Source organism: Chinchilla lanigera, unplaced genomic scaffold (assembly GCF_000276665.1).
Source record: "Chinchilla lanigera isolate Chin_1 unplaced genomic scaffold, ChiLan1.0 scaffold00006, whole genome shotgun sequence".
In the NCBI taxonomy this organism is placed as follows: domain Eukaryota; kingdom Metazoa; phylum Chordata; class Mammalia; order Rodentia; family Chinchillidae; genus Chinchilla; species Chinchilla lanigera.
The window spans coordinates 42,930,934-42,945,589 of record NW_004955407.1 but is presented as its reverse complement, the minus strand read 5'-3'; the positions used below and the strand labels follow the sequence as shown (position 1 = coordinate 42,945,589).

The 14,656-nt window shown below is 49.6% G+C and overlaps 1 protein-coding gene across 1 annotated transcript in view; it reads right to left on the bottom strand.

Annotated features, from left to right (window-relative positions):
• The window catches only part of Dip2a (disco-interacting protein 2 homolog A), a gene marked incomplete at its 5' end in the record, with an annotated part of 104,535 nt that overhangs the window by 16,242 nt on the left and 73,637 nt on the right, over positions 1-14,656 (bottom strand). The window contains 8 exon segments of the mRNA XM_005375936.2: positions 4,617-4,740; positions 6,981-7,061; positions 7,140-7,249; positions 8,215-8,416; positions 10,278-10,392; positions 13,159-13,286; positions 13,954-14,034; positions 14,356-14,492. Of these exon segments, the coding sequence (XP_005375993.1) occupies positions 4,617-4,740; positions 6,981-7,061; positions 7,140-7,249; positions 8,215-8,416; positions 10,278-10,392; positions 13,159-13,286; positions 13,954-14,034; positions 14,356-14,492 (978 nt within the window).

Here is a 14,656-nt window from a genome sequence, read left to right as displayed (position 1 = left end):
ACACAACAGATTTGGCCAGCGCTACACCCTGGAGGGCCTAATGCGGGCTGGTCACAGGATGGGGTCTGAGGAGTACACAGGCCCTCAGGTACTGCCCTGCACAGCAAGAGGGAGGCCCTGGCTGAGGCTGAGTGGGTCTGCACACACACATCCCTGGAGAAGCTCAGCACCGCAAGGGGCTGGGTGGATCTGCACAGACTTAGAGAACCTGAGACAAGCTGCTTGCAATGGAGCTTCTCATGGCCACCACAGCAGGAGGTGCTGCACCTCCAGACAACCCAAAAGACTGTGAGAACCCTGGGGACAGTGAGGACTGGTACTGACCCTGGATCTCCTGCTCCCTCCCCTACAGCAGGCCAGAGATGACCTCGTACACTCTTCTGGCTTTTCTATATTGAAGATTCCCCATAATTAAAACTTGGGAGAGTCATGTCATGCTTAAAACCTGTTTTCCAGGGTCAGTCTGATGGGAGAACACATTTCCCTTGCTCCTTCCTACTGGTGCCCTCTAGCACCAAAGCCTCTCTAGCTGCAGTGGAGTCAGATGACTCCATACCACCCTCACACACCAGCTCCAAGGCTAGTTAGAACATTTACAAGAAAAGTGGGCCATGAAAGAGACATCTGCACCTGGTATTCCGACCCTGGAGGCTTCACCCGGTTATTGTTCCAACGTCCGTGCAGCTCCCTCTGGCAGGGCAGCTCGGCAGTGTGCAGCAAGAAGAACACAGACACTCTGCTCAATGGCTCAACCAACGAGCACTATGCCAGGAACCCCTTCCTGGAGCCCAAGGGGCTCAGGCCCTGGCACCCTGGCAAATGTAGCAGGAACTCAGTTCCCACACCCTGCTTCTCCAGCTAGTTCTAAACCCTAGGTCATTCACCCTCTGAGGGTTAGTCCTCACCCCACACTAAGAAGCACACATCACACCTGCTGTGCATGTCTGTACCCAGCTACCTCATTTTTTGATTCAAGTTTGGGAGCTGAGAATGTAGCTCAGCAGCAGTGCTTGCCTAGCATGTTTAGGGTCCAGCAGTGAAAAACAAGTTTTTTTGTATGAGTAGCATCAAACACACCCAAAAGCAAAGAATATTATCAGGCCTCCCAAATTTACCATTCTGAGTCTCAGTTATCAAGATCATACAGATGGTCCCTCACAGTGGGTCAGCTTAGGGTTTTTCAACTTTACAATGGTGCAAAAGCAAGGCATGTTCAGAAGAAACTGTACTTTGAATTTTGATCTTTTCGCAGGCTAGTGACATTCAGCATGATCTTCCCTCCGGGCAGCTCAGAAGCAGCTGCACTGCAGCATGCTGTGCTGCCACAAGAGGGTGTGTGCTAGGTCAGGTCTATGCGATGTACTTCCAACTTCCAATATTTTCAACTTATGCTGGATTCACCGGACATGCCCCCATCACAGTCAGGGAGCCTTTTCTTCTGCTGCTTTTCGTTTGCTGAAGTATTTAAGGCCATGCCCTCACATCCTGTTACTGTAGCCTGGCCCCTCCCTGAGAGTGTGTTCAGGCACCACAGCCCCAGCCCTGGGTGGGAAACGCTTCTATCCTCCCAGGCTCAGTTGGTTCTGCTCTGCTGCTCTGGATGGCAGGACTGGGAGCTCCAGCTTGGCCACACTAGCACTTCTTGGAGACTCTGCCCCTCTCAAGGCCACCCTGCAGTGTAGGGCTGCACGAAGCCCCTGAGGCATGCCTGGCAGCTGGGCTGCATGTGCAGAGGATGAGCTACACTTACCCCTGGGGAAAGCAACCCCATGGATGGGAAAGAGCAAGAGGACTGTAATGGTGGTGGGGACTCTGGTGTCCAAATGAGGATACAGCTGATGTCAAGAAATACACCCAGCTGCCACCATGCCAAGGGAGCTCTGAGACTGAACAGGCGACACGTCTTGCCTCACAGCAGCCCCGAGGGAAGGAGTCCACTACGCAGGGTATGCCACATGAGCTGCAGCACCCAAGAGATAAAATAAGAAAGGGGTGGTCCCTGCTGAACCACAACAAGTGACACAAAAGATGAAGCAAGGACATGAGCAGAGCGCAAAAACACACACAAAGGAAGCCAAGACAGAAAGGAGCAGAGACCTGGGGCAGATCCAGAAGTGAGCCCCGAGCTCCAGAGACAGAGAGGGCAAGGGCAGTGCTGGAGCAGAGCACCAGGCAGTGAAGGTGAATGTGGAGGGTTCACGTGTGAGGAAATTAGAAAACATCACACACAGGCACATCTTGATCCCTAAGGGGAAAGACAAACTAATGTGCTTCCAGCAACACAACACATGCACACAGGAGACACGTGAGACTGCATTATCACCCAAACAAGCACCGACACACAACCACCAGCCACAGGGTGACACAGCAGTGACAGAGAACACATTGGTGTGCATCACAGGTGCCACATCAGGGAGAGGAGAGCTACTGGACAGGAGCTGAGCAGCCAGCACTCAGGCCCAAGACCCAGTGGGCAGTGCCCACCATGTCCAGGCCTACCTACCCACAGGACGAGACTCCAGTGCAGTGCCCAGCAGCACAAGGCCTGTTTCCAGGATGACCCCAATCATCACTAAAATGCCTGTTGAAGAGGACCACGCAACCAGGAGAGGTGCCGTCCCAGTAGAGCCCACCCCCTGCCCAGTCTTTCTGGGGCCTGAGAGCCCTTCCTTGGCAATGGAATTCCTAGGAAGGACAAGGTGCTGGGCTTTTCCATGGGACCAGCGTCCTTATGGACAAGCAGGCCTCAGGCTTTGTCCTTCCTCACTTCTGGTAGGGAACCGTGGCTTTCCCTCTTCATCCTTCCCTCCGAACACCCTGAGAGCTGGAACAGAGCTTAGCTCTTCCTCCCATTGTCAGTAGTTACTGAATAAAACCTGTTTTCACCATTTCAGCTAATGTCTGGCTGTGTTTATCTTTGAGCCAGAGAAGGAGAGAGGACAATGGATGCCCAGCAGCTGGGGGAGGAGGGAGGGTTGGGAGAGGCAAGGGAAGGAGGAGGGAGGGTGAAGGGAGGAGGGCAGAGGAGGAGAGAGGAAGAAAGGAGGAGGGAGGAGGAGGAAGAGAGGGTGGAAGAGGGAGGACGGAGGAGGGAGGAGCAGGAGGGAGGGTACAAGAGGGAGGAGGGAGGGCAGAGGAAGAGGGGGGAGGAGGGAGGGCGAAGGGAGGAGGAGGGAAGAAGAGGGAGGGAGAAGAAAGAGGAGGGAGGGAAGATGGAGCAGGAGGGAGGACAGAGAATGGAGGAGGAGGGAGGAGAGAGGGAGGGAAAAGGGGGGAGGGAAGAGGCGGGAGGGGCATCCAGCGGGCACGGGCGCTTTGTCCTGTATGCAGTGGGGTCTGCGCAGCTGGGAGGGAAAAGCCCTCCACTCACTACTGGTGACAAGGAGAACCTGTGAGATGAAGCAGACCCTCAGCTAGGGAGAAGAGAGCCTGGGAGGGGTGACAAAGAGGCAGAACGGAGACAGGAGCCATGCAGCAGGAACAGCTGACCCGAGTGGGGAGAGGACAAGGCAGAGAAGCTTGGAGAACAGGTTGCAGTCATGTAAAAGAATGCAGAACAGAGAGCATGCCTGCTCACACAAGGACAGTATGGTCGAGAAGCCCACAAAACACAGAACCCTAACCATCCACTTCAAAGTGTGTTACAGTGCATGAGGAAAGTGATCCACAATGCAACAGGGCACCAGAACAGAACGAGAATCAGAAAAAGTCTGAGACGAAGAAAGAACTAGATGATGTTTAAAAAGTCATTTCAAAATGGAGATAAAGCTTAAAGAGCACAAAAACAGATTTAAGATAAAAAAGATGAAGAAGAGACTTTAATGCTCAAAATAAAGTTTAGCAAGAAAGAAATGTCGAAGAGAAGTGAGAACCACTGAAGACGTGACAAAGCTCTCACTCAGGGATCGGAGGGACAGAAGCAGAAGGCAAAGGAGGAATGCACGGCGGGAACCTGTGAGCTGAAGCAGCTTTCTGGAAGCAGGCACGCCTTGAAGAGCCACATTCAAGGCCCCATAACTTATCAAGGAGTCAGTCTGAGAAAGGGCCTCAGAACACAGCATGGCCAGAGCACAGGAAGATGGCTGAGGGGAGCATGGGGCATAGCTGTCTGTGGAACTGAACCCCAGTGAGGGTGGAGAGAGATGGAACGGCCACTGAGACAGTCAGACAGAAGGGGGCGCATGAGCACATGCCGACATTTTCAACTTGTTCTCGAGAATCATACAGGTGTTCACAATATTGCCACTGTTATTTCAAAAGAAGACAGAAGAGAGGAGCTACTGCAGAAGAGGCTGAGTAAAATCCTACAGCTTTGAATTTGCACTGGAGGCAAAAGCATGTGCTCAGGGCTGACCTGTCTCTAGGGGACATGATCGTAGGCCATGGGTTTCCCAACTGCCCAGGTTTTGTGCTAGAGAATCAGAGCCAGGCTCCCTGGAGAGATGGCGGCTCCCAGCTCTTGGGCCAGAAGGCACAAGGTGAGCCTGAGCATCTGGCCCCTGACAGCAAGAAAGCACCAGGGACACTGATCCTACCCAGAGGAGGCACAGGTGGCCACCTTCAAGGGAGGGACTGTTCTAGAAGGTGGGGAGGGGATATCTTGGGTGTGCGCTTACCTGGGGGATAGACCAAAGCTACGTGGTCCCCAGCATCCAGTCTGCCCTTCTCTATCAGAGCGGCAGCCACCCGCTCAGCCCTTTTGTGCAGCTGGACACAGGTGGCAGTGCTGGTGACCGTGCCCTAGGAGGCAATCAAGTCCATCAGTGTGCAGAAAGTGCATACAGATACCTGCCCTGGAACTCTGCCTACGAGACGATCTCAGTCCCTGATGAGCGCTGGTGCTGTCAACTGTTGGCAGTAGAGGGACAGGGTCCCCACGGGCCCCCAGGAAAGCCTGGAGGGGCACACTGATCCAGAACAGAGATGTGTGAACAGACCTTTTGGATAAAATATTTCAAACACAGGCTGGGCATGGTGACATATGCCTGTAATCCCAGCACTTGGGAGGCTGAGGCAGGAGGAATGTTCAAAGCTCCATAATGAGTTCAAGACTAGCCTGGTTTGAACTTGTTTGAGACAGCAAGAACTTGTCTCAAACAAAACTAAACTAAACAACCATTCAAACATAACAAAGAATAGCCACATTCCTTTAGTTCTCTTTTTTGAAATAAATCCTCATCGTGCTTAAAACCACCTATAAACCACTTTCCAATTCATCTGCTCTCTTCTCAGAAACAGGCATTATCCTATGTATAAGACAAATAAATAAACAATCAACAACAAGTAAACATGTCTAACTACAGCATTTTACACCACAATGCTGGCCTGTGCAACATGTGCTCTGCAGTTGCAGCAGATCACCTGTCCTGGGCCTCTGCTGGGGGCATCTGAACTGTGACCCTCTTGGTACAGACTCTCTGTAACTACCTTCCTGGGACAGGCAGGCCTCACAGCCTTTAGTCCTTCTTAAGAAAATGACAAGCGCAGTTCAATCTAGTAATTACAAAACTCTGGGTAACACTACAACTCCCACCGCTCAGCGGGTAGATTCTACTGACAGCAGGTGGCAGAGGAAGCAGGGATGGACCTGTCCTCGGTGCTCAAGCTCAGAGGTGAACGCTCATGCTGCACAGGTCTCAAAGAGGCATCAGCCTAGGTGAGGGTGACTGCCCTACAGGCATAAGACTGCAGCCCTTACCGCAGCAAAGGGCAGCATGTCCTTAAGAATGACTTCCAATGAAAGCCTGGAAGATGGGCTCACTGGCTCCAGAGCTCCGTTGTGTCCCCATAGTGGGCCTGGCTGCATCTGTGCTCACCCCATGCCATGGCTGCCATTTCCCTGGTGAAGACCCGACGTGCGCTCAGAGTCGGACTCCACACACTCATGCAGGATGCCCAGAGTCCTGAAGGTCCTGCCTCTGACCCCCTGCTGCTGACTGAACTGCCATCCAGTGTCTCACTGCCACAGGCCTCAAACTCTTACAATCCATAGAAGCCACTCATTCATGGGCAGCATCACGTCCCTGGCTGCTCAGTCTTGTCCAGGTCACTGCACTACACCCTTGGGATAAAAGCCGAAACACACCATTCCAGCCCACCAGGCCCGACTCTGATCCCACTGCTGACGCAGCCCACCCCACAGTCCCTGCCCTCTGCCCCACAGACCTTGGCTCTCACTACAAGCACACTATCACTTGGCTGACCATTACTCCTGCTGTCTGCATGTCTTAGGACTCAGCTGGGAAATAAATGTCCACTGAGGTACAGCGGGGGAGCAAGGACAGCCCTCAGGCTTGACTTCTCCCAGACAAGCTATCTTCTAAGTGTGCTGAGAGCAGGGCCCTTTCTACTTGTTCAACAATGTGCACACACAGTGGGTACCAGAAAGCACCTCTGAGTGAGTGAGCAGCCCCAGCCTTTCCTAGAGCAGGGAGACCAGCGTCTGTGACAGGCTCAAGCACCCATAGTTACATGAGGTGGCCAGCAGGAAGTCACACAGGCTTCCGCACTGGGGCTTCTGCCCAAGTCTGGGATGTGAGGGCAGCAGCTTCTCACACCCTGGATGCTCCCTGTATGGAAGGAAGCGCTAACAGGCACTCAGAACACTTGAGAGAGAATCTGCCCATCAGCAGGGTGGGGGCAATAACCAGTATCTGTCATTTTAAAGCTATAAACAAACGTAAAAAGGCTCAATGCCTAAGTTTTACAACGTAAGTATTTCCTTTTAGTTTACAAATTTAGAAACAGCTAAGGTATACTGTTCTTAATTTAAAAATGGAGCTAATGAGAATTTTCCTGCCCATACAAAAATCAATAGAAATGACTCTGTGTAAACTACAAAAAGCAACAGGGACGCCACAAGGAAAGGAGCTAGCAGAGAGCCCCACCAGATGTAGCTGAAGCCTAACAGGTTGCTCTTCTCCAATATGAGGGTGACAGGGACACTGAGAAGACTACCTGGAGAGGCCAGGATCCCTCACCTTGGCATTCAGCAGCAGGAACAGCGCATGGTCAGGGGTAGTGTGTGCCCGCCACTGCAACACATCCGCCAGGAACAAGAACTGCAGAAGAGGGGCTCAGCCTGTGGCTGCCTTCTTGGCCCGTGGCCCTTCTACCACCCCCCAGGAACTGCCTGCTACCTTCCGTGCCTGGTCACTGTCCTCCAGGTGGGCCAGCTCTCTCCCAGAGGCCTGTGCAATTCTCTTTCCAGCAACCAGGTTCCCAACGACCATTGAGGCTGGTCCAACCTCTGGAAGAGAGTTCCGAGAGACAGAGCTGACACAGTCTAATCCAGAATCACCAAGGAACTTTGTTACTGTGAAACACACCTGATTAGCCATTTACCTCTCCTCTCAAAAAATGTATTCAGAAAACCAGCTACAAGACTTATGTTGTGTGACAAAGAGAACTGCTCTCTTAGATATAAACTCTGTCACAATGAGAAATTTACTATGTGACATCTTTCTTGGGACCTCAACCAATTTCTTAATATATTTTACTGTTTTACTATATTTCATATATAAGTCAGAAAATTATTCCTGATAAAACCTTTTATTTAGTGATATTTTATGTGTTCAATAATCTGCAAAGAAAGTTAGCTTTCAATAAAAATTTACATAACTAAAATAATGACAAAATACATGTAATAGTTAAACCATTTAATAGTTAATAGTTAAACCATTTAAATAGTTAACTATTTAAATAGTTAATTTTTTAGATGTATAAAATCAGGGATAGGAAATTGACCACTGAGAGACTTCCAACACCCTATCAACCCTGTGGCTGTGGCACTTACAGGGCCCGTGATAGGAAGCTGGTTCCTGAGGAAAGATGGGCTGGCCCAGGGCAGAGAGTGGCCAGCAGAGGTTCCTTAGACCCCAGAAAACAGGTCTGCTCCTGGGCATCATGTCTTTCCCAGAGCCATCTACTGGCTGTGCAAGGCTCAGGTATCCTCCTCAAATTTACCATTAAGAATCCCTAACAGCAGGTAAAAACCACCACACAGATCAAATGGCAAAGTTCCCTTGGGGCTCTCTTCCAGGAAGACAGGATAGCAGCCAATCTGGCGCACACACTTACGCTGGTCCTAAACCTCAGCCCCAAAGAAGTGGGTATTACCACTGCAGAGTCTGTTGGGGCTGTACCCTTGATCCACGATACTTGCTACCACCAACTTTAAGAATGAAGGGAGTCCTGCTGTTAGGTACAACTCACCTGGTTGCTTCTGACGAGGTTTGGGAAGGTTGGTGACACAGGTGTGTGGGCACATCAGCACATTACATGGATGCAGGGTCCCTTCCAGGAAGCGCTGTTTGGTTTCTGAAACATGAATCCCTCCAAGAGGAGCCTTGGGCAAGGTGTTGGCCGGAACCAGGGCCAGACAGTACACGCCCACCTGGTGAATGCTGTCGATGGCCTGGAAGGGAAGGGCCCTGATGGGCACATGCTGCCACCCAAGGAGGTAAGAAGTGTGGGTACACCATGCTGGACTTGAAGCCATAGGCCCAAGGGATAGTGACTCCTGGAAGATTTAGGTGAGAAAATGTGGCAAGAAGTATGTGCCACTTTCTATGATGTGTCTAAGAAAAGAGAGACGCCACTGTGTACACATACACCCTACCCCTACCCCTACCCCTAAGTCTATACTGCTATGTTAAAGCTCAGCAGCCACGACGCAGCATCAAGCAGCACCTCCTTTCCTGCAAGAGAGGAGTGAGGGACAGGGACAGAAGCCAGATGTACCTGAACATCCTCATGTCTTGATTTGGAACCAGGCCTATATTTTAAACACAACCAACTTAAAAATTTAAAAGGGAATCCCTAATGACTGAAAGTAAAATAAAGCAAATGAATTTGACCCAACCACATGCACTGGTGGCACACTCAAGAGGCTTGGTCCACTGTGACTCTGCAGTCTCAACAGCCACCCCCCCAAGAGGGGCATGCAAAGGCAGAGATCTGCAGAACTGTGCGAGTGGCTCTCAGCTACTGTTTGGAGGTGGCATGAAGACCACCACTTTGAGGCACTAAGGGTACAGAGGGGCTTGAAGTCACTGAGTGATTCTACGGCAACCACCAGTGACTACGGTATTTCAGCGTGAGGCCTATAACTTAGAAGAAATCCCTGTGGTCCTGAATTTCACTTGAAACTCTCAGCATAAAGATGGGCTGGCCCAGGGCAGGCAGTGGCCAGCAGAGGCTCCTTACACCCCAGAAACCAGGTCTGCTCCTGCAAGTGCAACGTAGACAACATGAAGTGCACAGACAGTGATCTCCAGCTCCTGACTCCAGGGGTTGGAAGGAAAAACTGATGTGACAGTCCAGCACTTAAGCCTCCTATTTCTACAGGGGCCTCACAGATTCCAAGAAGTGTCAAAATGCTCCCACTGACTTTTATTCTTACTTTTGTGTGTGGTACTGGGGATTGAATCTAGAGCCTTTACACTAAGCTACATCCCCAGCTTGCCCCCCGACCCTTTTTACAACATTTTTTGAGACACAGTCTTGCTAAGTTGCCAGGGTGGGCCTCAAACTTGTACTCCTCTTGCCTTTGCCTGCCAGTGTGTGGGGATTACAGGCATGCATTACCAGCACTGACTCTCCCACTGACTTCTGGAAAGTGAAAATCACGGTTACTATACACTAAAACACAGCCGATGGAACAAAACAAAGCTTAGGGGTCACTTCTAGAGGACTCAACACTGAAGTTCACTGCCATCTGATTTCCTGCACAACCTGCCCTCCAGGTACCTAGCTGGTAGCTCCACTTAATCAAAGAACAACAGAATCAAAGTCTCATCACTATGAAATCATGAATCACAGGCAGAGGACATTGGTGTCCCAAGCAACAGGGGAACCACCGAAACCTTCCAGGGGAAATTTTGCCGAAAGACTGGCTCTGACTCCAATCCAACTTCCAGATCTGCCCACCAATAAACAGAAACAACAGGACACTGGACACATCAAATGACACTCAAAGGTGCAATCCTGAGAATGATTTATGACCTTATTTTAAGTCTAACAAACTAATCATTAGATGACTGGGGAAATCTGAACAGTGACCAGATACCTAACTCCACGATCACTGTTAATTTCTAAGATGTGCTAATGGTACTTCTGTGGCACAGATGATGCCACATGCCAACCACAGAAGCAGGGTAAGGGGCGGGGCACTCCAGCACGGCTCCATGACATCCACGGCATTGCACAAATCCAAAGCTCTTCAAGCTACTCCCCTTTCTCAGGCACTGTGGGGAGGGCATCTGCCAAATGCCCACCTGTAGTACACGGCTCATCCATTGGAAGCTGTCCTCCTCTGAGGCATCAGGCCGCTGCTCTGCTACAAGGACAATCCGGTCATCATGCAGTACAGTCACAGAGAACACAGCGATCCTGAGGGGGATGAGGAGAAGTGATCACATAGCAAGAGGGCACAGGAGCTTCCCCTTGAAATGGAAGAAACACAATGCACAAATGTCTATCACCCTAATACTCTTCTCAAGGTTGGCTGAAATAAACTTTAATCCACTAGCCAGGCATGGTGGTGCACGCCTGTAATCCCAGCACTCGGGAGGCTGCGGCAGGAGGATTATTGCGAGTTCCAGACCAGCCTGGGCTACAAAGTTGTTTTTTGTGGTTTTTTTCCCAGGTACCGGGAATTGAACGCACGACCTTGCACTTGCCAGGCAGGCACTGTGCCGCTGAGCTAAATCCCCAGCCCTGTGGGCTACAAAGTGAGCTCAAGGCCAGCCTAAACTGCATAGCAAGACCCTGTCTCAAAAAAAAAAAAAAAAAAAAAAAAAAAAAAGAATCCACAAAAGCTGACAGGACTTCAGCACTAACCCAATCAACCAGGCACAGATTTTTAAAAGAAAAATTCCTTAATTCTAATGTTGACATATGTGAACATTTCTAAGTTCTATTGTATTTTTTCAATCCACCAGATTAAATCTCTCTTTCACTAATGAGTTAATCTACTCATATGTATTATAATTACTGGATTTTGACTTTTTTCTACTCTCAGAGAATTCCAACAAGCCCTTTTGTGTGTGTGTGTGTATGTGTGTGTGTCCTTTTTCTTCTTTTGGGCTTTGAGTTGCTATTTCTTTCACTAGTAGCTCTACCATTGTAATTCTGGGTTATTACAGATTTCTCTCTTGTTCTTTCCCTTGGCCAGCGAGTACACTTACACTCCACACACACACACATACACATTCTTTTTTTAACCCAACAAACTTTACCCCTGTTGAGTCTTCTATTATAACTTTGTAGCATTTCTTAAATTTATTTCTTAGTACCTTGTCTGAAAGTATTTCAACATATTACATCTTTTTTGGACATGCCTGAGAGTATTCTTATTTCAACTCAACAATGAAGTGACAATTTAGATGGACATATATCTAGTTAAAAACTTCACAGTCAGGGGTGGTGGTATACACCTGTAATCTCAGCTCTCAGGATGCTGAGGCAGGAGGATCACCGTGAGTTTGCGGCCATCCTGGAATACATAGTAATCAAGGCTAGCCTGGATTATATAGTAAGACATTGTCTAAAAAAAAAAAAAAACCTCAAACAAAAAACCAAAATCTTAAAAGAAATCATCACACTGTCACCTTGTATCAGCTCTACTGTGGAGAAGTCTGACACATTCTGCGTGGCTTCGTCATGTTCTGCTATGATGGCAGATAAGCTTGCCATGCTGGGGGTGCCTGCAGACCCAGCCCCAGCCCCAGTCCCAAGAGCCTGCCTCTGCTTCCTCAGACAACCACTGTGCCCACACATAACCCTTTACCTGAGCCTGCTGTCCAGATGCTCTTCTTTCCCATCTCTCTCAATAATCCTTTTAAAGGTTCTATTTCTTTTTTGTTGTTGTTGTTTTTCTGGTACCGGGAATCAAACTCACAACCTTGTGCTGGCCGGACAGGCGCTGCACCGCTGAGCTAAATCCCCAGCCCCAAAGGTTTTATTTCTTTATTTCTCAAGTAGTTTCTTAATCTGATCTTATATTTTATCAACCCATTCTCTAGCTGTTATTATATTCATCCTGTCTGCTGTGTTCTGTTTAAGCAGTTACTCTGGGACGACTGTGATTTCACTCCATGTTGCCAACATTCCTGGCTACTCTTTTTCACAGCACAGGTGCAGCTGGCTGCAGCCTTCCCTTCAAGGTCCTCAGCTCTTCTCATCAGGCACAAGAGACTCACCTCTCTACTGATGCGATCTCCTCACACCCTGCTGACTGGCTGCCCAGGCACAGGTGGCCACCTTGTCATAGGCCCACAGACACCTGCACCAACAGACACCTGCACCTAGATTCTGCTGTGAGAGGCAGGTCCCTGGTGGAGGGGCACCTGTCCCAGGCTCCCACACCCAGAGCCTGCTGTGTGGTCATCCTGAGTGGGTGACCACATTCCCTGCGGCCTGTCCTCAGGGTTTCTGCACATAGAGGCAGACCTGCAGCCTGCTTGGCAGAATTCCCTAGGGATTTCTTTGGGGGCTACTGAAAAGCAGGCTCTAGCCTGACTCACAGTTTGATAATTAAAGGCACTCCTTGAGAAGTGTAAAATTTCAAAAGGCAGCAGACTGAATGGACCATTAGGAGAAGGACTTCATGCAGGGCAGAGGCCGGGCAGTGGGAGGAGCTACAGGAAATCCCCTCCATGCCCAGAGGTCCAATTACCCCCTCAGAGGAAATGGGAATGTCTACAGGCCCTGCTTAACATATATAGAAAAGCTTCATGGATTTTACCCCAGAAGAAATCTAGAGTGCTGTGTATGTCTCAATAACTTTACTAGAAATGAGAATTTGCCTTCAGTGATTTCACAGAGAAGGCCCTGCTCTAATTTAATCTGCATTTTTAGGCTATGATGAAGAGGGACCCATTTCTATTGACTCACCATCTTTCCCCAGCAGCTGCCTGTCCCTTGTCCCTTTGCCCAGTCCACTGGACCCTCTTAAGGAATTAAACGCACTCTTTGGACAGTGAGGACATTAACTCTGGTACCACTACTGCAAATATTTTCATGTTTGTTTGTGAAGTTTTTCAGCTTTTAGGTTGTGCAAGTGCAGGCTGACTGGGCTTTCCTTTCACCATACAGATGTCTCACTCTCTAGTGTGGAACCTAAAACCCAGGACACAGGGCTCCACAGCACATCACCTGCCTCTGTAGACAAACTTCATGGGCTCCACGGCCAGGGCAGTGGCCACCACATCATCTGCATTATGTCTGCGCACTCCCACAATCATCAGCCCATCCAGTTTGCCCACGATGAAGATCAGGTTATCCTGTGGGAAAGGATATGGTCAGGGCCAGCCAAAAGCACACAGAACTGCACATCTCACAGACTCGAAAGAGCTGTAGGCACCTTCCAGCAAAGAGTGGGCATGAGCTGCAGAGTGTCTGCCGGGAGATATGTGGGGCAGTTAGCTTGCAAAGGACTCTCGACACCACTGGGTAAAGGCAGAGTTCCTAATTCTGGTGCTGTGCTGAGGAAAATGCTGCCCTAGGTGCCAACCTGTGCATGGTGGGTGCTGAGCAGCACCCTGGCTATTAGATACCCACAGCTACCAGCAGCACTCTCCTCCCCTGAGCAGGGACCTCCATACGTCCCCTCAAAAGGAGGCAAAATCACCCAGGTAAAAATCTCTGGGCCAAGATAGCACAAAAAAAGTGTTTCTTTTAAAATATTTTAGACATACAAAATGGTCAGGAATGATACCACAAATAGCCACGTACTTGTCACCCTGTATAAAAGGAAAACAATTTCACCCCAAAGAGCCCCAGTATCTGTGGGCGTGGGGCCCAGTCCCACAGAACTATGCACAGCCTGCACACAGACAACGTGGTGGGCAGGAATGGGCAGTATGGAAAGCAGGGTAACAGGGACACACTCATCTGCAGCAAAGTGTCCTTCATTCCTGCCCGACCTCCCAAACAAGAGGACATACTCACAGGCCCGATGAAGCCCAGCAGGCCTGTCCTGGTGAAAGGCCTCTCAGAGACAGGGACTCCTCCTGCAGTGACTGGAACAGTCTGCAGAGCAAAAGGGGGACATGAGCCTGTGGATGGTGACCGGCTGCCATAAAGACAGCACTCCTGCCAGGGTCTGGCTGTCACCCTATTCCATGGAGGGAAGATGCTCCGAAAGACAGGGTCTCCGGGCTTCCATACACCCTGTGGCCTGTTAGCTTGGCTTGCTGCTCCATGACGGGCAGGGTCTCTTGGGCAGGACTCCAGTGCCCCTCACACCTGTGTGCACCTGGCCTCTGCTCTGCCCACAGCACCCTGTACCCCTGCAGCCCGCAATACTCATGGGTCGTGATTTCAACAGGAAGATCTGGAAAAGGTACAAACCTCAAATACATTTTTGGTGATTCCAAGCAACCCATAGTATGCTGTCCCAGTTGCACTGGAATTCACACAAATTTCTCCAACTTCATCAGTTTTACAAAGATAAGGGGTACCTTCTATCTTCACAACACACACACTAGCTAAAAAGGAAAAAATTCAGTCACATATGAAAAATATATTTACTTTAGAAGCCACCTTGAAGATACCAAAGTATAGTACAACAACTCTTGATAATCTCCTACCTCTTTTGTCTGTAACTCACTATTATTTGTCTATTTGTTTTCCTGAGAAACTATTTTGTAGA